A 22,470-nucleotide genomic window follows, 5' to 3' on the forward strand; every position below is an offset into this window, starting at 1 on the left:
GAGCAGAGACAAACTTGAACAGAGTGAACTTCCGTCTCCGTAAAGAGTTTTACAGATTGTTTTCATTTAAAAAAAATTGTTTTGCGACAGCACTGTTCCCTTCTTTCTGACAAATGCCTTTTTATGCATTCTTCATTTTGTGCTGGTACCCTCCAGGGCGTGAGAATTAATGAAAAACAATCATTTAACTGAGAAAATCGCCTCTTTGTCGTTGCAAAATGAAATCTTCAATGAAAAATGATTGTCCCACCTTAAATCTTTGCCTGATATGGTGACCTTACAGTTAATTTTCAATTTAAATGTTGGAGTTAAACAATTTTCAGATTTACAAACTGACTTTCCTCTTCACGGAAGGCTGCATGTAAAACAGAACTCCTAAAAAAAAAGGGGAGCAAAGAAAAGACATGTTTTTAGGACCTCATGGAATTGAAATTGACCATGTACTAAAATAAACAAGTCTGAAACATTCCCTCCCTAAATGCATTCGTACGAGAAGGCAGCTCACCACCACCGCCCCAACGGCAAGTACAGAATGGAGATAAATACTCGTTCAGCCAACTGCGCTACGTTCCCCGCCTAAAGACCAAAAAAAACACCTCCAAGTATTTTTATTCTGTTCAGACATGTTATAACACACTCTAGAGGAGGGAGGACTTGAAACCTTGTAGCACAGAAGTGGTGGCAAAACCACAGCACAACAAGAGCCCTTGGTGTGTGTCTGTGATGAGATAAATGAACCAAATTTCACCTAAAGATCTTGCAGTGACTTGTTATGGATCGGAATGCCTCTGCACTATCAGACTCAAAATAATGAAATTATAACATTTTGTTTTCGTTGCTGCATTATAAAACAGTTGCGGCTTCACATAGCTAATCCGATTAGGGTTGAATAAAGTAAGTCAATTTAATCCTCTGTCAAAGTCACTACCTACACTCCGCATGTCCCTGGGCAGGGCATGAAAGGCGGGGCTTGGTCACACGGGCCGCTCTGCGCATGCTCGCAGTGGGGCGGGGGCTACAGGGACTGCTCTGCGCATGCTCGTGGCGGGGCAGAGGCGTCGCTTTGGCCGTCCTGCGCATGCTCCGGGTTGAGTCGGGTGCAGTCGGCGGTGAAGCCGATTCTCTGCGGTATGTCGGGCTCTTGTGCCATGAATACGGGCAGGAGCCGGTCCGTCAACAGGGTATTCCCGGTGCCCAGGCAGAACTCGCTCCTTCAGCCACCCATTATCAACCCGTTCATTTATCACGTCCACCTCAGCGTGACCGACAAGCTCAAGGTACGCGAAGAATTGGGAGGCGACTGTGCGAGTGGGATAGCCGTTACTGGGCAACAGGGTCAGCACGGGGTGGATAGGTGGGGGGGTCAACAGGGTCAGAGTGAGGGGTCAGCATGAAGAGGGTGGGTGGGGGGGTCAACAGGATCAGAGTGATGGGTCAACATTGGGTGGGGGTCACCAGGGTCAGAGAGAGGTCAGCATGGGGTGGGTGGGGGTCAACAGGGTCAGAGTGATGGGTCAGCACGAGGAGGGTGGGTGTGGGGTCAACAGGGTCAGAGTGATGGGTCAGCACGAGGAGGGTGGGTGTGGGGTCAACAGGGTCAGAGTGATGGGTCAGCACGAGGAGGGTGGGTGGGGGGGGTCAACAGGGTCAGAGTGATGGGTCAGCATGAGGAGGGTGGGTGGGGGGGTCAACAGGGTCAGAGTGATGGGTCAGCACGAGGAGGGTGGGTGGGGGGGTCAACAGGGTCAGAGTGATGGGTCAGCACGAGGAGGGTGGGTGGGGGGGTCAACAGGGTCAGAGTGATGAGTCAGCACGAGGAGGGTGGGTGTGGGGTCAACAGGGTCAGAGTGAGGGGTCAGCATGAAGAGGGTGGGTGGGGGAGTCAACAGGGTCAGAGTGATGGGTCAGCACGAGGAGGTGGGTGGGGGGGTCAACAGGATCAGAGTGATGGGTCAACATTGGGTGGGGGTCACCAGGGTCAGAGAGAGGTCAGCATGGGGTGGGTGGGGGGGTCAACAGGATCAGAATGATGGGTCAGCACGAGGAGGGTGGGTGGGGGGTCAACAGGATCAGAGTGATGGGTCAGCACGAGGAGGGTGGGTGGGGGGGTCAACAGGATCAGAGTGATGGGTCAGCACGAGGAGGGTGGGTGGGGGGGTCAACAGGGTCAGTGAGGGGTCAGCACGAGGAGGGTGGGTGGGGGTCAACAGGGTCAGAGTGAGGGGTCAGCACGAGGAGGGTGGGTGAGTTGGGGTCAACAGGGTCAGAGTGATGGGTCAGCATGAGGAGGGTGGGTGGGGATTATCAGGGTCAGAGAGAGAGAGGTCAGCATGGGGTGGGTGGGAGTCAACCGGGTCAGAGTGAGGGATCGGTGGTGTGTCGGGGGGAGTCCACAGGGTCAGCGTGAGGAGTCAGCACAGGGTGGGTGAGGATCGACAGGGTCAGAGTGAGGTGTCAGTGCAGGGTGGGTGGGGGCTCAACAGGGTCAGTGAGGGGTCAGCACTGGGGGAGTCAACAGGGTGGGGGGGGGGCTCAACAGGGTCAGTGAGGGGTCAGCACTGGGGGAGTCAACAGGGTGGGGGGGGGGGCTCAACAGGGTCAGTGAGGGGTCAGCACTGGGGGAGTCAACAGGGTCAGATTGAGGAATCAGTGCTGGGAGGAATCCAACAGGGTCAGAGTGAGTGGTCAACACAGGGTGGGTGGTGATCAACAGGGTCAGATTGAGGGGGTTGACACTAGGGAGTCAACGGTCAGAGTGAGGGGTCAGCACAGGGTGTGGTCAACAGGGTCAGAATGAAGGATTGGCACTTGGGTCAACGGTCAGAGTGAGGGGTCAACACTGGAGGGGGAGTCAACAAGGTCAAAGTGAGGGATCGGTACGGGGGAGTCAACGGGGTCAGTGAGGGTTTGGTATTGAGGGGGGAGTCAACAAGAGTCAGAGTGAGGGGTCGGCACTGGGGGGTTGAATAGGGTAAGAGTGAGGGGTTGGTATTGGGGTAGTCCAAGAGGGTCAGAGTGAGGGGTCAGCACTTGGGGGGTGGGGGTGTCAAAAGATGTGGAGATGCTAGTGTTGGACAGGGGTGAACAAAGTTAAAAATCACAATGCCAGATTATAGTCCAACAGGTTTATTGGGAAGTACTAGTTTTCAGAGCACTGCTCCATAAGGTAAATGGTGGGGCAGGATCATAAAGCACAGAATTTAGAGCAAAACATTGGTGTGATGCAATTAAATAGATATATTCAACGAACATAGATTGCTGTTAAGGCTTTTATCTTTTAGAATGTGTTGCAAGTTTTGGTTCATTAATATGTAAATCCCAGAACTTCTTTTAAATCACATTCTCGAGATAACTTTATTTTAAAAACTGGCATCTTAGCTAAGACAATGCATTAAAGTTGTGAGGTTAGAGTCTGTCTATATCCCAGTCTTGAGTCAGACTGGTTCTATTTCCAATGTAGGAATTTATAAAATGTTATGGATTGACTGCCTGCAATTCATATATGAAGTCAGGGATGTAGGGGGTCATCAGAAGTTAGGATTTGCCTTTGCTATGGTCATCATTTGTTTTTGTATCTCTTTGTCTATATGCAGTGTGTAGTTTGTGGGGCTCAGTTCTTTGTTTTATTGGGTGAGTTACCTTTATCCTGAGTGCAGTACTTAAAAATTGAGGATTGATTGATTACCTTTTTTAATGGTAATTATTTTTCTGCTATTATTGCAATTAGTTGACAATCATTTAACTTATTTTGTGTCTTTAGATAGCTGTGGCCAGCATCACCCTTGTACCTCTGCGTCTTCTCTGTATTTTCTTTGTTGCCCTCGTCGCTTGGCCATGTGCACTTTTAGGACGGGTGTGCTGCCCAGTATGTGCAAATTCAGACCCAATTCCAAACTGGAAACGGTAAGTTCTGGTCATTTTTGGTTAGAAATAGATATTCACTGTCAAGGCAGGATAGCAATCGTTGTCTTACTGGCGGATGTCCTTAAGCTGTATCTCTCTTCCATATCAAGAAACTGACACGAATTGGCTGGATGCTATATGCAGTTTGCAGTCCCTTGTATCTGGAGTGTAGATGGGAAATGGTGTTAAGATAAAAGATACATTAGGTTTACCTTGCATGAGGATCAATGGCTGGCACAGCATCGTGGGCTGAAGGGCCTGTTCTGTGCTGTACTGTTCTATGTTCTATCAGCCATGATTATATAGAATGGAGCAGGCTCAAGAGGTTTGTGGTCTCCTCCAGCTCTTGTTTCTTGAGCCTCGTTTGTATCCAATGTGTGATAATAACTGAGCTCTACATGTTCTTCTAACATATGGCGTCCAATCAAAGTTTGCTTAGTGGTTTGTTAATCTCTGGCCACTTTTCATTTCAGGCTGCTGTCACATGATATGGTTGCAGAGCTTATCCCTGAGGGATCTCACAACTTGCCTTTAGTCTACTTTGCTTTCTTTGGGACATAAAGCACTGTTGCATTTATTTTTCAAGTTAATCTGTAACCAAATCAGTATTGGCACTAATGGAAATGAAATGCAAGGGGCTTTTGTGGTGTAATCGTCTTGTCCCCATTGGACCAGAAGGTCTGGGTTCAAGTCCCAGCTCCCATTGAGATGTGTCATAATATGTACACACAGTTAACTTAAAAAAATGCAGTGTCACCCAGATACTTCTAGTATATATATTTTGTTGTCTCATTTTCTGAAGGGAGTATTTGACATTGGCAATGACAGCAGGATTTCAGTGTCTCTTGCGAATAAATATTTTTCCTCACCATCTAAATGGAAAATGTCAGTAAACTGTGTGTCAGATTGGAACCTGTAAACAATCAATGTGTGACTTAGATAGGATAAACATTGAAAGAACAGGAAAGCACTGATTTCAGGTGATATTTTCAAATAAATTAAAATATGATGTTGTTGATATCTTTTTGTTTAATTGCTGCAGATTTTTGATTTCTGTAAATTCATCTAGTTAATGTAGCTATTGAGCTCAGACTATTCACTTTGCCAGTAAACCTTGTCCCAGTCAGCCATGCTAGGGTGTTACATTGTGCATTGATTTGCATTGCCAATTGTGTTTTTATGTCCCATTCTACTTTTACTTCTGTAGAGGTTGAACTCAAGTTGTTTTTGTAGAGCTTTTGTTTGCAATTTTAGGGAATTTGAGGTAAGATCTAGGATACTGAGAAATGTCAGCATCAATTGTAAACTAGTCTGCAATATGTCTAGAAGACAGAATGGCTTTCTCTGCCACTTTATTTTCTCATTTTTAGAGAACAAGCCCTTCCCTTTTAGCTGTTGCCCATTTCTTGCAATTTATGCATCAACAGGAAGTTAAGTTCTGAAGCAATCATTTTGCCTAATTTTGGATTTCTCACTTCTAGTCTTCTAATTTCTCAATGGAGAAAGCGAATTTTACATTTTTGTAATTGCTGACATCACTTGTAAAGATGAAGGTGGACAATGACAGTAGTCCTGAATGTGGTTATAGATAATTCTCCTCTTTCATATCACCTGATTTCATTCATGCTTTGTAACTTCACAGCTAAATTGTTGTTAGCATATTTCAGCAAGTATCTATTAAAGATTTATTGCTAATAATTTTCCTGATTTTTGTTGTAACCTGATGGAAATAATTTTCCATTTCTTTGTTCCCCTCAACATCTCCCACTCACCCGCACTTGTACCCACCCATCTACATCTGAACGTGCCCTCACCCCCACTGCACCCCTAAACCTTCATCCTACATATGTATGGATATTTTCTAATTAACCTGTTCAGAGATGTTATGATGCACCTCTGGAGCAGGTGAGACTTATACTTGACCTCCTGACTCAGTGGTAGTGGTAGCACTGCCATTGTGCTACAAGAGCTCTTCCTATGTATGCATATTAATGCTCTATAAATTGTCTCAATTGGGTATTTCAATACATTAAATCTTTATATTTATTAAATCTTTCAATACATTAGTCCTACAAGGAACAATAGATTGCATAAAACCTAAAGGGCTGCAGATGCTGGAAATCAGAAATGAAAGCAGAAACTGCTGGGAAAACTCAGCAGGTCTGGCAGAGAGAAAGCAGAGTTACTGTTTTGGGTCTAGTGACCCTGCAGAAATAATTATATCTAGGAAAAGGTACATTGCACAGATGCTGCCATAATAGATTGCATGTTGTTTAGACTTACAAATTGGATTTGAATAATTGTCAACATCCTTGTATATAAAGCTACAGCTCCAATCAAAATCATTTTTTTAATGGGTTTATCCCATAATGCATTTTGATGTATGAAGACTGTACATGAGCTAATCTGTTAATCCTTGAATAAGATTTCCAATATAAATGAGTGTTTTCTTCCATGTTTATTCCATCCCTCCCACTGACCTTCAAGCTTTTGCTAAAAACTGCAAATGAAAACTTATCAGTACAAGGAGTAATTTGCTTTGCCTGGGGCCATAATGGAGCATGAGTATAATATAATTTTGCTGCGATTAACTTAATTTGGCTGTGAAAAAGCATGTAGCCATTGACAAGTACAGTCACAATGTTACAACATTTCTTATACACCACAATAGAAACATAAGTAATCTGTAGCATAATCATTGTAACAGCAGGAAAGTAGTATAATAGGCAGGTTCACACGCCTGGTAGAATATAATAAACATAGTCTCTTTGCACCAGAATGTCCAACAAAATTCTGCACACTTGCTACAGCAGAGTTACATAGACAAGAATGCAACTAATAACACTACATAACACATTTATTGGATTTGATTCATCAAAATATTTTGGGTGAAACAGCAACTATTTAGTTTCAAGCAAACTTGTAAAAATGCAGTTCAGTTTTTAGTTACAGTAAACTTAAATCTGATACAGTCGCAAAGGCAATATTAGTGTAGACAGCCGAAAACCTTGGTAAATCAGGTAGATTTTAAGGAGCATTAAAGGAAGGAGGTGATGTAGAGAATTGGAGAGATGTCGAAAGGGAGCTTAGAACCCAAGTAGTTCAAAGTAGGGCCACCAGCTGGAGAACAATTAAATCAGGAGGATGTTGGAAACCAAAAATCCGATGAGAGCAGATATCCTGGAGGGTTATTAGTTTGTTGGGAAGGCAAGGTCATGGAATCAAGCTGTCCCTTGAACAGGAAGCAGTGTTAGCCAGCAAGCACTTTCCTTTTGATGCCAGGTAACCTTTGATTCCACTGCCCAACAAGCATGTATCTACATACATCTTAAAAAAAAAATCAATAAAATTTCTGAAACAGAGAATTCCAAAGTTGTGCAACACTGAGAAGAAATTTCCCTTCCTGCGTGTTTTTAAAAGGGCAACCCTTAATTTTAATACTGCACCCTCGAGTTCTGGGCTGACCACAAGTGGAAATATCTTCTTCATGTCTGCATTGTCGCAACTAATCAAGATCTTAAAGACTTTAATCAAGTTGGTTCTCCTCTTAACTCCAGTGAAAACAAGCCCATCCTGTTCAACCTATCCTAATAAGGCAACATTCATTACAAACATCAATTTAATAAACCACCTCTGACTACTTCCAATGCATTTACATCCTTCTTTAAGGAGAACAAATCTGTGCACGATATTCAAGATGCTGTCTCACAGATGCCCTGTAAAACTGAAGCATAACATCCTTAAAGGACAGTGTTCCATTGGTTGTCTTGATTACGTATACTAGCTGTTTGTTACTTACACTCAAAGACCTAATTCACTGTGCTGCAGTCATTCTCTGTTTAAGTAATGTTGTGCTTTTTCATTCTTGCTAAAGTGAAGTTCACATTTTCCCACATTATCCTCAGTCTCAGATTTGTTTTTGCATTCATTCAATCTATCTACCCACCTGCACCTTATTCATGTCGTTGCAATATATCTTGGTGTCATCTGCAAATTTAATTACTCTGCTTTGCTCCCCTCATCTAAGCCATTGATGTAAGTTGCAAAAAGTCAAGTATAGCACAGACCCCTGTATGAACTTGGGCGCTGTTAAGGGAGTGGAATAGGTGGTAAACTTCATTTGCCAAAATGTTCCTCGTCTTGTGCACTGATCTACTTATGATGACCTTACTCCAAATTTTCCTAGAAAATAGTTTGTGAATGCTGCAACAGTGATATTTCAAAGTTCTAGATACAAAGTTTTGGGATCCTGCTCCTACTGAATTTATTTGACACCCTGCGACTTGGCTTCAGATTATTTTGTTGATTTACCTCACTATGCTTTTCAGATATGTAGCTCAACTCTCATAAATGAGGGAGTGATATCTCAAGATCCATTTCCAACTTAAAATAATGAATGGAAATGTCAAATGATGTGCTCATTTCAGTTGCTGTTTCTTTTGCAACATAATGTACTCTAGTGGTTACTATGTCCAAAACGGTTGTTTTGATTGGACTAATGGTGTGTTACTGTGAGCAGTGTGGCTTTTAAAAAAGGTGGGGTCATATCCTAGGGAGAGACACCAAAAACAATTTCTTGAAAAATGGAATGTGCTTCATATCTTAATTGTCAATGGGTTGTGCAAAATCACATCATTTTGATGTCTTGCTCCTCAACCCACTGAGATATTCTGCTTCAAGTATGCATTAATGAGGAGCTTCTTATTTTGTGCTTTGGCGATGCTGATGTTGGACTGGGATGTACAAAGTTAAAAATCACACAACACCAGGTTATAGTCCAACAGGTTTAATTGGAAGCACTAGCTTTCAGAGCATTACTCCTTCAAGATTATGGAATATAAGATTATAAAATACAGAGTTTATAGCAAAAGTTTACAGTGATGTACCTAAAATTATATATTGAAAAAGACCTGGATTGTTTAAGGCTCTCAATTTTCAGAATGAACGTGTTGGTTTCAGTTCATTTTATATAGTGAACTGAAACCAACACGTTCATTCTAAAAGATGAGAGACTTAAACAATCCAGGTCTTTTTCAATATATAATTTCAGTTACATCACACTCAACTTTTGCTATAAATTCTATCTTATGATCTTTTACTCCACAACCACTTGATGAAGGAGCAGTGCTCCGAAATCTAGTGCTTCCAATTAAACCTGTTGGACTATAACCTGGTGTTGTGATTTTTAACTTCATTGTTTTAAGAAGCCATGTTCTAATGGACACTATTAAGGTTCATGGTGATTTTTATGGCCTGATGGGAATTTGGGATTGGCTAGATGTGGATCAGAGCAGATTATGAAATGCCAAGTGAGATTTATTCATTAAACCCTCAAGAAATTGATGCATCGAAAATTAAGAATAATTGTTCATGCAAAGATTAAAGGATGGTAGTATAAAAGGATGATAATGTTGTAAATTGTAGCACAACGTTTAGAGTTGAAGCATTTGTTTCAGAAGTACTCCACTATGAATGCAGCATCACCAGTCAGCCTACATTTTTCAGTAACTTTGATTTTGTAATATAATTTTTAGTTTCACTGATTTCTATATTTTGTCTGTTCTAAAGTTGCTGTACAAATTCTGGATTGCTTTATATTGGAATGTAATTTTGGAATCGTTCAAGAGGTTTTATCAGGGCTTTGGATCTGCTATGCATCTGTCTTCTTGCTAAGTAGTCATTACTTTTTAAGTTGAATTCATTAACTCAAACTAAAATCATTTTATTGGAATAATCTTGTAGCATTTCTTCAAGCTGTTGCAAACATGTCAAATTTAAGGAGGCAGTTTCAGGATTTTAGGAATGTGACTACATTTTCTTTTTGAGAGTCTGATGTATGATTGTTTGTCCAATAGTATTCCTGGAATTTAATAAAAAGTGTTTTTGTCTAATTTTGTGAATTTGAATTATATTGGTAAGAAATTATAAAATCATATCAAGCATTCCTTTAAAAACACAGATCCCCTCAGACTTCTACTGAAAGAAGTGTAGTTCAATACTAATCCACTAGTTGCACCAGATGGCTACAGAATTAATCTGTTAAGCATATTCATTGCATTAAAATGACGGATTGGCAGGTTTTATTTAGCTGTGTCTACATAATTTGATTATATATTTATTGCCTTGACCAATCATTGGTCGGTCTTTTCATCCACGCCCCTATTTAATTAACTTTAACTTTAAGATACACTGCCAATCTTCTGGAACAATGTGGTGGGCAACATTTAGCAATGGCACCATATATCTATGCGGCATTTCTAACAAAGCAAAATGGCCAAAAGCACATCAGGAGCATTGTAAAACAAAAAATAGACAGAGGGTGGGTGGCCAGAAATCAGGTCAAAGAGTCAGGTTTTGAAGTGAGGGATAACATTTCTAGTAATGGGATGTATCAACCAAGATTAGCCAAAAAAGTTAAACATAGAATTGAATTGAAAGGAAACCATTCAATGTTCCAAAGATTACTAGTCTTTTGGTTTAAAGTTAATGTTCGAAAAAAAATTTTAAAAATTGAAAAGAATGAGGGAGAAACTGCACTTTGAGAATACTAGCAAATAGCATTCAAAACATTTAGGGTGTAGGTTTGCTCGCTGGGGTGTAGGTTTGATATCCAGACATTTCATTACCTGGCTAGGTAACATCAGTGGTGACCTCCAAGTGAAGCGAAGCTGTTGTCTCCTGCTTCACCACAAACCCCATCCAGGAGAAAGATATAAATAGAAAGCAGGAAACAACAGCTATTTATATCTTTCTCCTGGATGGGGTTTGTGGTGAAGCAGGAGACAACAGCTTCGCTTCACTTGGAGGTTGCCACTGATGTTATCTAGCCAGGTAATGAAACGTCTGGATATCAAACTTGCAGCTCAGCGAGCAAACCTACACTCTGAGGAGCAGGAAAATCGATGTTTCGGCAAAAGCCCTTCATCAGGAATGTAGGCATGGAGCTTCCAGGATGGAGAGATAAGTAGGGGAGGATGGGGCTGGGGAAAAGGTAGCAAAGAGTACAATAGGTGGATGGGAGTCGGGATGAAGGTGATAGGTCAGAGAGGAGGGTGGAGCGGGTAGGTGGGAAGGAAAATTGGCGGGTAGGACAGGTCATGAGGATGGTGCTGAGCTGGAAGGTTGGAACTGGACTAACGCGGGGAAGGGGAAAGAGGAAACTGGTGAAGTCCAATTGATGCCCTAGGGTTGAAGGGTTCAAAGGCAGAAGATGAGGTGTTCTTCCTCCAGGCGTCGGGTGGTGAGGGAGTGGTGGTGGAGGCGGCCCAGAACCTGCATGTCCTCTGCAGAGTGGGAGGGGGTGTTGAAATGTTGGGCCATGGGGCGGTGGGGTTGATTGATGTGGGTGTCTTGGAGATGTTCCCTAAAGCGTTCTGTGAGAAGGCGTCCAATTTCCCCAGTGTAGAGGAGACCATACATCAGGAGCAATGGATACAATAAATGACATTGGTGGATGTGCAGGTGAAACTTTGGATGTGGAAGACTCTTTTGGGGCCTTGGATGGAGGAAAGGGGCGAGGTGTGGACCCAGGTTTTGCAATTCCTGCAGTGGCAGGGGAAGGTGCCAGGAGGGGTGGGTGGGTTGTTGGGGGGCATGGACCTGACCAGGTAGTCACGGAGGGAACGGTCTTTGCGGAAAGTGGAAATTGGTGGGGAGGGAAATATATCTCTGGTGGGGTCTGTTTAGAGGTGGCAGAAATATTGGCGGATGATGAGGTTTATGGGAAGGTTGGTAGGGTGGAAGGTGAGGACCCAGGAGGGGTTCTGTCCTTGTTACGATTGGAGGGGTGGGGTTTGAGTGCAGAGGTGCGGAATGTGGATGAGATGCGTTGGAAGGCAACTTGAACCACGTGGGAGGAGAAATTGTGGTCTTTAAAGAAGGAGGCCATCTGGTGTGTTCTGTGGTGGAACTGGTCCTCCTGGGAGCAGATACGGTGGAGGTGGAGGAATCGGGAATACGGGATAGCATTTTTGCAGGAGATAGGGTGGGAGGAGGTGTAATCCAGGTAGCTGTGGGAGTCGGTGGGTTTGTTTTTAAAAAAAGGCACTGTCAAATCAGTCATCGTTGATGGAGATGGAGAGGTCCAGGAAGGGGAGGGAGGTGTCAGAGATCATCCAGGCGAATATAAGGTCGGGGTGGAATGTGTTGGTGAAGTTGATGAACTGCTCAGTCTCCTCGCGGGAGCATGAGGTGGCTCCTGGTAAAAGGCACCAGTAGCATTCTAAATATACAATGTAATGAAGATGCAAAATGTGGGAAAGAAACACAGGGCGACCATCGTATCTGCGGGTCCACTTACTATGGTTTCGGTTACCCACGGTTTACTGTGGCCTGAACATATTACATGGAACATTCCAGAACCAGGGACCAGGGAGTTGCAGGGGAAGTATGTTTCCCATTTAAATGAGTGGGTTCACTACTATCTGCTGTTTCAAGCATTTGTGGTAAGTCTTGGAAAATATCCCCCATGGGTATGGGGGCCCACTGTAAACACAGTAGCAATCACTGGGGAAATTTATAAGTCTCCTGGACCTGATAGATTGCATTCTAGGATATTAATGTAAGTAGCTAAGAGATAGTGGATGCACGAGCAGTAATGGTTATGATATAGGTGCTGTCTTCCTAATGGGGATCCTATCATGCTGTATTATTCCAAATGATACTATCCTCACGTGCCAACTATTGGTCTTTTTCAAAAGTAACCAGAAGTTCATTTTGCAATTCCTAGCACCTGACTTTGTTAGCTATCCTTTCTGATCAGGCAGTGCACACGACTACTTATGTATCTAAAATCAAGTTTGTTTTAAAATTGGACTCCCAGCATTTGAATATACCTTTTGAGAGAATCACAAATCTCAAAACTTGCTAACACTTGAGAGAAGTTTTGATATTTTCCTTGTTACTAAGGTTATTTAAGATCATCTCTTTTGATACCAATCTTGCAAAGGAAGCATAAAGACAAATCTTCAATCTATATGGTTTTGAATTTAGTTTAAAAATTATTTTCTGGCAGGAAGGGCTTTCCATTTTCTTCCTTTTCCGAACAAAATAAGTCAGATTTGTTTTCATTGTCTAAGTTGAAAGAAGTACTAAGTTTTCATATCATTGAACTTCACTTACAGCCGTGCTTCAAGATTTGTGTTGAAGACCTTGGGTCGTGCATTTTTCTTCTGTATGGGCTTCATGGAAATTAAGGTGAAGGGAAAAAAGGCCGATGCAGCAGAGGCACCGATTCTTGTCGTTGCTCCCCACTCAAGCTTCTTTGATGCAGCTGTGAATATCGTAGCTGATATGCCATCAACCGTCTCGAGAGCTGAGAATGCTGACATTCCGCTGTTTGGATGTGAGTTCTTTAAGAATTTAATCGTTGTTTCTAATTCATTGTTTGCATTAAGAGTCTCAAAATGTTGCTAAGTGCTTAACTTGATATGTGATAACAAGGTTGTTAAAATGTAACTTTTGTGAGTATTTTTCATGGAGTACAATATCTATGTAAACAAAAAATCAGTAAATAGCTTCAGAGACATTTTCCTTTCTTGATCCATTTCAAGTATTTCACTGCCTGAAGGACAACGGGAAAGGATTTACAAATTAAAGTAGTGGAAATTGCGATCATAAGTAATATAATGCTCATGAGGCTTATTTAACAATCTTGCATTCTTATAAAGCTAATTAACCTCACAAATGCGATCTTACCATGATATTTATCAGTACGATGATATTTTGCCTTGTAACTATTGCGCACATCAGTGAGCTATTATACACATTTGTTTCTTTCGATTCCCACCACAATTCCCACTGTCACAATTTAACTTTTTCTTCGCAACTCTCAGTAAAACAAATTGCATTTTAGTAAAATTTAAGTTTTTTGTTTGAAAAACTAATGGTCACTCAAGACAGTAAAGGTTATGTATTCAGGTATGTAATCAGAGTGTCAAAGCTAAGGAAGGGATCAGGTTTTTCAACTTTGTGATCAACTGTACCAGCAAGTGAGTTTTGGCTGTGAACAGACATTGGTCTGGAGGTGTGACTGGGTTGTCTGCATCTCAGCTAATAAGGGCAGCAGGTGATCAAGAAGGCAGCTCACCACCACCTTCCCCAGGACAATCTGGGTTGCCAATAAATGCCTGCTGAGCCAGTGAAGCATGCATCTCATGAGTGAGTTTAAAAGAAGCAACCTTGGTCTAAGACAAAATGCAATAACTCCAGGACATTTTTGCTTATTTTTATCTGTTCGTACTGTTGTCTTTTTGTAGTTTGATGTATAGACATTAATCAGTCCCGATAAAGTTTTGATCTCTTTCCTTATTTTTGGTTCAGTGACTGTTCTGTTCACCACTGTGAAGCAGCTTAGGACTTTGTTCAACTTTTAGGTTGTGTCTGAATCGTGTCTCTGTTAAGTGAAAATGTACCTTTTTAAAAGAAAAACTGAGATTAGTAATTCAATAGAATTTGATTCTTTATTCAAATCAGTTACTGGATGCACAAATATTTTCTTCAATTTACTATTGTGAAGACTGAAACTATTGTTTCCAGTTCCTGATCTAAATTCCCTTTTGTAACAACTTACTCCATTACCCCCTCTGACAACAGTCTGACACTGGGCTAGTTTGTTTGTAATCAGTGATATTTGACCCCCTATGTATCAGCCCACAGTTGCCTGCTTCCAGTTAAGAGTAAAGTTCACTTGATCCCTACTTATAAAATTCTTGTCATCTCTAGATTTGACTATTCCATTCACTTTTGTTGATTTCCCATGTTTTACCCTGTTAATTTGGGAACATCTGAAACTCTGCTGATATCTTAACTCAAACCAGCTCCATTCATTCCTGACGTAGATTGACACTATTCCATTAACATTTCGGTTTTTAAATTCTCTTCCTTGTTTTCATATCAATCCATGGTCTTACTCTTCCCCATCCCTGTAATTTCCTGCAGATCTTCGTCCCTCCATCAGATCTTCGTTTACAACATTCTAGCCTGTTAAACATCTCTGTTCCACTCCAAGTCTTCAAATACTGGAGTCCTAAACTCTGAAATTCCCTTCATACACTCCACTATCATACTTTGCTCATTAAAGATACTTCTTAAAACTACCGTTCTGATCAAACATTTGGGTACCTGACCTAGAAATTCTCACACATGGATTAATTTCATATTTTGTTTTATTGTGACCTTGTAAAATGCCTTGGAATGCTTTGTTATATAGATGCTATATTAATATAAATGATTGGAATGCATTTCCAATTACCAGCCATAAATGATGCCTGGTGGTAGAAGTGAAGACAAAATCCGATTTCTGCATTAAAAGTCCTTTCGAAGGAAAAGTTTGGTACATTGTTGGCCTGGAGCAGAAAAAGCTTTATTCTACACCAATCTGACAATATTCCCAACCAGAATTGCTTAATGTTTAAAGTGACTGTTCAAAGTGGAAACTTGATCCCTTACTGAGAATTTTATTCCTTCATGTCAAGTATTTTTTTTAAAAATTAGATCTTTACCGAAGAACTCAACTACAAGCACTGAAAAAAAAAATTTCTAAGTAGCCTAACAGAGGCAGAGCAAAAAGTACTAAGTAAAATATATCATACAACACAGTGTGTAACATGGGACTGAATAAAACCATTGTAGTCAAAATTATATCAATGCCTTATTAATTGAGGTTTTCAGTTTGAATAGGTGAACTTTATTCTTTACGTTAATTTGCACTTCTACCTTCCACTAACTATGTTATTCTTCAAGTTTTTTTTTCAGGTAATGTGACTGATTTAAAATAGTGTAATGAGAGAAGAAATAGTTTGTAAGTCCTTCTGTTTTGTGCATTAGTATTACTGCAGTGTTCTCAACCTGTATTGGTATCACGCCAAGAGACAAATTCTCGAAGGAAAACTGTTGAAGAGATTACAAAGCGTGCACAATCCAGAGGAAAATGGCCTCAGGTATTTTAAGCAAACATAACTAAATATGATTGTCTAAACTCTGACAGTTTATTTTAAAGACCTGGTACATTTTTAAGTATGCATCTTTGAAATACTACTCTTTTTCTTTCAAGCTGATGATTTTTCCAGAAGGTACCTGTACAAATCGTACCTGCCTCATCACTTTTAAATCAGGTGAGCTCGTTGTTCTGTCAAATTTTTATGCTCGTATCCTTGTGCACATGCAATTTTTATACAGAGACTTTAAAATTTGAAGAGTAATCAGAGTTCAATAGTTCCAACTAAGAATATCCTATTTAGTTAGTAAAGAAAGAGTTAAAACTACGAAAGAGCAATTGATGGAATTTGAATTTGTACTTTTTTTGCTATTTGACTTTTTTTTAATATAACTTGAGTAAATTAGTAGAAGGACCTACTTTGTTTTTTTTATTATTTTATTGAGCAATTACAAAACAGTTTACAAAACATACAGTTCACAAAAAACAATTAACATTTACAGCTATATACAACAGCAACTTTACAAGGGAGAGGAGCAGCAAAACCAGGCCCCAAACCCTACTGGTCAACCAGTTTACAGGGAGATGAGGACAAACCTGAAATCCCAGTTTCAAACATGAAAAGACATCAACAATGACATTTGTATGTAAAGAGCCAATCCAGTTAAATGAAAACAGTGCATACAATACAGACCCAGCAAGCCCCCGTCCCTCCCACCTTCCGGCCACTCTAAGGCAGCCCGCCCCTACACACCTTCCAGTTCTCGGTCTGCCCTTATACCTTTCAACCACCTCTAGGACAGCCCACCCTGGTACCCACCCGGGGTGAAAGGATCTACTTTATAAAGATATCAAACCTCATTTCTTTCCACATATCTGATATGTGGTAAGAATTCATTTTCTTTCAAAGCCCTGAGCAAATGTAATTCGCAAATCAACTTATTTTCACAGGGATTTCTGATGATCTATTACTAATTGGAAAACCTATTTTACTTATGGGCAAATATTAATTATTACCCTCCTAAAACTGCCTTTTGTAGCAGGTTACTGGATAGGGATAGGATAAACTTAACGAATGCCAAAAGGTCCAAATATTTCATCTCTCAAATTTTCAAAGATCGCATTCATGTTACACAATATCTTGCCATATTATTCAATCTTTGGTCTCTCCAGTCGCGACATTTAATACTTGCAAAATTTTAAATCAAGAATTATTAACACTTTTAATGTTTTCTAGCTTCAAATAATTATTAGAATCTTAACTGTTTCTGATATTTGCAGGTGCTTTTATTCCTGGAGTCCCTGTTCAGCCTGTAATTATTCGATATCCAAACAGACTGGTGAGTTTTTATGTGTATAATGTTGTTTTATTTCATTTTCCATCTCATCTGGTCCCTAAATCTGTTGTAACAATAGATACAAGATGGGTGCAACTTTTACCTTCTGTAGTGTGCCACTGTCAGAGAGTGTAATTTTATTTTTAAAAAACTAATGAGTCTTTTTTTTTCACTATTGGCTGAAACTGTGCCAGTTCACTCAGTCTCTTTAAGTAAAGGGACTAGTTAGCTTCTCCTGAGTTGCTTGAGGCAATTGCTCAAAAACATCAAGATTTTAAGCTCAACATTTTAATGTTGAGGACTTTCAAATAACATTTCTTCAGGAAACAGTCGATCTAAGATTTATGTTCTGATTTGTTTATTATATCTTAAAAATGTAAGTTTATTTGACTTGTATAAATATTAAAGTGTTCAAAATAATAGATTGAAATAAATAACTACAGTTTCAGTTAATCCGAATAGAACACGTGGAACATCAATCATGTCACAAGATGTGACTTTAAAAAATTGACATATTACAGTAAAAATATCAATGTGACTGTCAGAAGTATGACCAGATCATAACTTGTGAAGTGTAAGTAATGTAATTACAAATGCACAACCATTTGTCAACACAAGCCACATTATCTCAAATGTTACTTTGTCTAAAGACTCCCAAGAGTGTTTACTTATGGATATTGGAGAGATTTGGAACTTGGGCAATTTTTCACGTTGCTGTATGAATGTTAGTGTTGCACTGGAATAACTTCATTATTTGATTGAGGAAGTGCTTCTAAAGTCATGTGACTTACTCTGTATAGTATCTACACTCTTTATAGCAAGCTGCAAATTATTCTTAGATCTTCCTCACCAATTTCACAACAATTAAGTTGTGATTTCAATATGTGACTCCGTTAAATTTTGATTAGCGTTCACAAATGTTTAATATTTCGCAAGCATTAAGTTGTAAGTGGCTAAACTGATTATTAAAAATATTTTCCAACAGGACACAGTTACTTGGACTTGGCAAGGACCTAATGCGTAAGTTTTGTAGTGTAATTTATTTTGTAATTTAGACAAGTTGAATAATGGCTGGTAATAAACCAGCTTGAGGGTTTATATCAAGATTCTGTTAAAAGCTGTGTAAAATTATAGGAGCATGTAAAATATCTCTTTACAAAATAAATAAAGTTGAAGATGAATGAAATGTTGTGGAAGTTTTAATAGGGGAAGAAGCTGAGCAAAATCAATGCAGTGTTGTTTCCACAATGAACAAAATGTCTTTCCAAATTGTTAGAAAGCTGCTTGGCCATTCAGTACTTATGACTGTGGCACCATATTTAGGAATAAGGTGACCTGGCACTAAGCAGAGATGGGAAGTGCTTTTCTATTTTGGTGCCAACTACTTCAAGTAAAATGTGATCATTCATAGTGCTTAAATTCCTGTGTGTTAATTTCTGTCTCAGTTAATATTCATAGTCAAACGAGACGCAAGAGAACGTGTGAGTCATTTTGTCAGGGAACATTGTAGCTTTTCTTTTCTTGTCATCCATCTTCCAGAAAAATACTAAAGTAAAATAGACATAGGGCTAAGAATTTTTTCTTTTCAATTTTATTCTTTTCATTTTCCTTTTTTCATACTTTCCTCCCTCTGTGCATTATTACTTGACATCATAACTCGGCCCCAAACTACTTTGTGTCATCCTTCAATCATTGTTTCCATATCATGTTTTAATGCTGATTGGTTATTTAATTTTGTATTTCCTCTGAAAACTTTGGTGAAATCATGAGCTCATCGTGCATTTGGACCTATGTTAATCACAAAAGATACTCGACAAAAAGAAAAGTGCTGCATGTGTGCAAATATTTTGACTATTTGAAGTGACCACAGTAGAATAGTTGATAAAAATGTCTTCCGGCTCTGAGTTTGGAACAACAATTTTGTGGAGTTTTACCCCTTGTGTCCTTTAGTAGAGCTCATTACAGTTAAGGGATCAGATGGTGGATCTCATGGAAGATCCTGAGTTTGAGGTTGGGAGAAAAGAGGGGCTAGCCAAATAGGAGATTAGGAGGTGGAGAGAAGGGGTAAAGTTGCAGAGAGAGCTGCATGTGTGAATTGAAGAATAGAGAATTTGTGTGAATTAACAAGCACATTAGGCTTGGACAGAATAGGAGTTGAACAACGGTTTTGCATGAGTTAAAATTTTTTGACAGACTGATAATGGGGCCAACATAGAGAATGCTTTTGGTAATACTTCAGAGAAACTCAGCCTTGATAGATATCAACTTGAAGTTGCAACCGATCTCCAAAAGCCCTTCCTTATGAAATCTTTGAAAATGTTATCAACTCCTCGAATCAATGCTGACTCCTCTGAAGGTTTCTATTTCAAATCTGTCTATTTGAAATTAGGGCGGCACAGTGGTTAGTACTGCTGCCTCACAGCGCCAGAGACCCGGGTTCATTACCCGCCTCAGGCGACTGACTGTGTGGAGTTTGCACATTCTCCCCGTGTCTGCGTGGGTTTCCTCTGGGTGCTCCGGTTTCCTCCCACAGTCCAAAGATGCGCAGGTCAGGTGAATTGGTCATGCTAAATTGCCCGTAGTGTTAGGTAAGGGGTAGATGTAGGGGTATGGGTGGGTTGCGCTTCGGCGGGGCGATGTGGACTTGTTGGGCCGAAGGGCCTGTTTCCACACTGTAAGTAATCTAATCTAATCTAAAAGTAATCTAATCTAATCTATTGTGATCCCTGTAGATACAACTTTAAACAGCGATTTTAATTGCCAACTTGAACATCTTGTTCAGTTCCTTTTAAGGTTTTAAACTTTTATACTGTGACAATCAGCATTAACTAAGCATTACTTAGGTAACTAATAATGTAAATTTCAGAAAAGACAAATCCTTGTTAATGTTCTAACACCACTGATAAACCACAATACATGTATATACTTGACAGCCTTCTTTCCACACAATTACTGCTTTGATAGGAAACAGTTCACTGTAGCTTCAAGATTCCAATGGGTTCATGTTTCCATAGGTTCACTTGAGTTATGACATCACTTAATTGGTAAAGTTTCTCTCCTTCAGGCTCATAATTGTTCTCAAATGACTTTCAACAGAAGACCGATTCTTTGTTCTCCTGGTTTTGTCAAGGCAAATCTTCTAGAGATATTAGTTAGCCACAGGATATGTTTATTGGATCATAGACTGACCTTCCATCATGTCCTGCTTAGTAGGATACCAAAGAGCCCCTGTTTACTCTCCTAGCCACATCAGCATGCAAACTCTCCTGTATCACGTGTGCTGTGTAAATTAATATTGATATCTTTCCATTCTTAAGTAAGTTTTTTCCTGTATGTTTTCCTTGCTGATTTAAAACATGAAAACTATGTGGGCTTTTTTTAACTGATTCATGGGATGGAGGTATCACTGGATGAGCCAACATTTATTATTCATTCCTCGTTGCCCCTTGAGAAGGTAAGCTGTCTCTTGAACTGCTGAAGTCCATTTGGAATGCGCAAGCTCTCAATGCTATCAAGGAAGGGATGCCAGGAATTTGGGACAATGATATTTTCCCAAGTCAGGATAATGATTGGCTTAAAGAGCAACTTACAGGTGTGTTGGTGTTCCCATGTATCTGCTTCTCTTGTCCTTCTAGGTGTTGTTGTTATTGCTTTGGAAGGTACTGTCCAAGGAGCTTTGTTTAATTTTGGCAGTGCACCTTTTAAATGGTACACACTGCTTCTATTCAGCAGTGTTGAAGTGAACAGATGGTTATGGATGTGGTACCAGTTCAACAGGCTGCTTTGTTCTGGATGATGTCAAGCTTCTTATGATGTTGGAGCTGCACTCAGCCAGGCAAATGGGAAATATTCCATCATACTCCTGAATTGTGCCTTCTAAATGGTAGAATTGGAAGAGAGTAACGTGCTACAGAATTTCCAGCCTTTGACCTGCTCTTCACCACTGTACTGATATTGCTAGTCCAGTTCAGTTTCTGGTCGCTACAAACCCCCAGGGTGTTAGTGAGCTGTTCAGTGATGGTAATGCCATTGAATGTCGAGGTGCAATGTTTAACTTCTTTCCCGGTGAAGATTGCATTGCTGAGTATTTGCATAGCTCAAATAATATTTGCCATTTTTCAGCCTGCACCTGGGTATGTCTAAATTTTGCTGCAATTAAATGTGGACTGCTTCAGTCTCTGGGAATTCATGAATAGTGTTAAACGTTGTGCACTCATTGGCAAACATCATCACTTCTGACCTTATAATAAGGGAAAGTCATTAGTGAAGCAAGTGAATATGGTTGGTCTTAGGATACTGCCTCCCACAGAGATGGTCTAGAGCTCAGATGTCTGAACTCCAACAACCAAAGCCATTGTCCTTTGTGCCAGGTATGTCTCTAACCAGCAGAGAAGTTTTTCCTTAATTTCCATTGACTTTTATTTTCAGGGCTCCTTGAAGCTGGACCCAGATGAATCTCTTCTCCGCTGCCCGCCCGCCCCCCCCCCCCCCCCCCCCCACCAAACTCAAGACTAGAACTTTCTTTTTTTCCAGTTTTGAACGAAGGCTTTTATTGAGGTCAGGAGTTGATTATCACTGGCGGAACCCAAACTGTGTGACACTGAGTAGGTTATAACTAAGGAAGTTCAGCTTGATAGTTCTGTTGGTGACACTGTCCATCACTTTACTGGTGATCAAGTGTAGACTGAGGTAGTAGCTGGCCTGGTTGAACTTGTCCTCCCATTTGGAAGGGGTAAAACATAAGAACTAGGAGCAGGAGTAGGCCATCTGGCCCCTCAAGCCTGTCCCACCATTCAATAAGATCATGGCTGATCTTTTCGTGGACTCACTCCACTTGCCCACACTCTTACCGTATCCCTTAATTCCTTAATTGATAAAAAAAATCTTTAAAAACGTTCACTGAAGTAGTGTCAATTACTTCACTGGACAACGAATTCCATAGATCTTACAACCCTCTGGGTGAAGAAGTTCCTTCTCAATTCAGTCCTAAATCTGCTCCGTCTTGAGGCAATGTCGTCTTGTCCCGATTTCACCTGCTAGTGGAAACATCCTTTCTACATATATCTTATTTATTCCCTTTTATATTTTTATATGTTTCTATTAGAAGCCCCTCATTCTCCTAAATTCCAGTGAAAATAATCCCATTCTACTCAATCTATCCTCATAAACCTACCTCCTCCACTCCGGAATCAACCTAGTCAACTTCGTCTGCACCCCCTCTAGTACCAGTACATCCTTTCTTAAGTAAGTAGACCAAAACTGCACACAGTACTCCAGGTGTGGCCTCACCAGCAC

At 40.5% G+C, this 22,470-nt stretch overlaps 1 protein-coding gene across 1 annotated transcript in view; it reads left to right on the forward strand.

Moving 5' to 3' along the window:
- Positions 1-1,082: 1,082 nt before the first annotated feature.
- lpcat2 (lysophosphatidylcholine acyltransferase 2) overlaps positions 1,083-22,470 on the forward strand; it is a 72,124-nt gene continuing 50,736 nt past the window's right edge. The window contains exons 1-7 of the mRNA XM_072547391.1: positions 1,083-1,277; positions 3,761-3,903; positions 13,026-13,246; positions 15,730-15,842; positions 15,956-16,016; positions 17,120-17,178; positions 18,161-18,195. Coding sequence (XP_072403492.1) covers positions 1,131-1,277; positions 3,761-3,903; positions 13,026-13,246; positions 15,730-15,842; positions 15,956-16,016; positions 17,120-17,178; positions 18,161-18,195 — 779 coding nt within the window. The 5' untranslated portion in view covers positions 1,083-1,130. The remainder of the gene's footprint in view (positions 1,278-3,760; positions 3,904-13,025; positions 13,247-15,729; positions 15,843-15,955; positions 16,017-17,119; positions 17,179-18,160; positions 18,196-22,470) is intronic.

This window comes from Chiloscyllium punctatum, chromosome 26 (assembly GCF_047496795.1).
Source record: "Chiloscyllium punctatum isolate Juve2018m chromosome 26, sChiPun1.3, whole genome shotgun sequence".
NCBI lineage: Eukaryota > Metazoa > Chordata > Chondrichthyes > Orectolobiformes > Hemiscylliidae > Chiloscyllium > Chiloscyllium punctatum.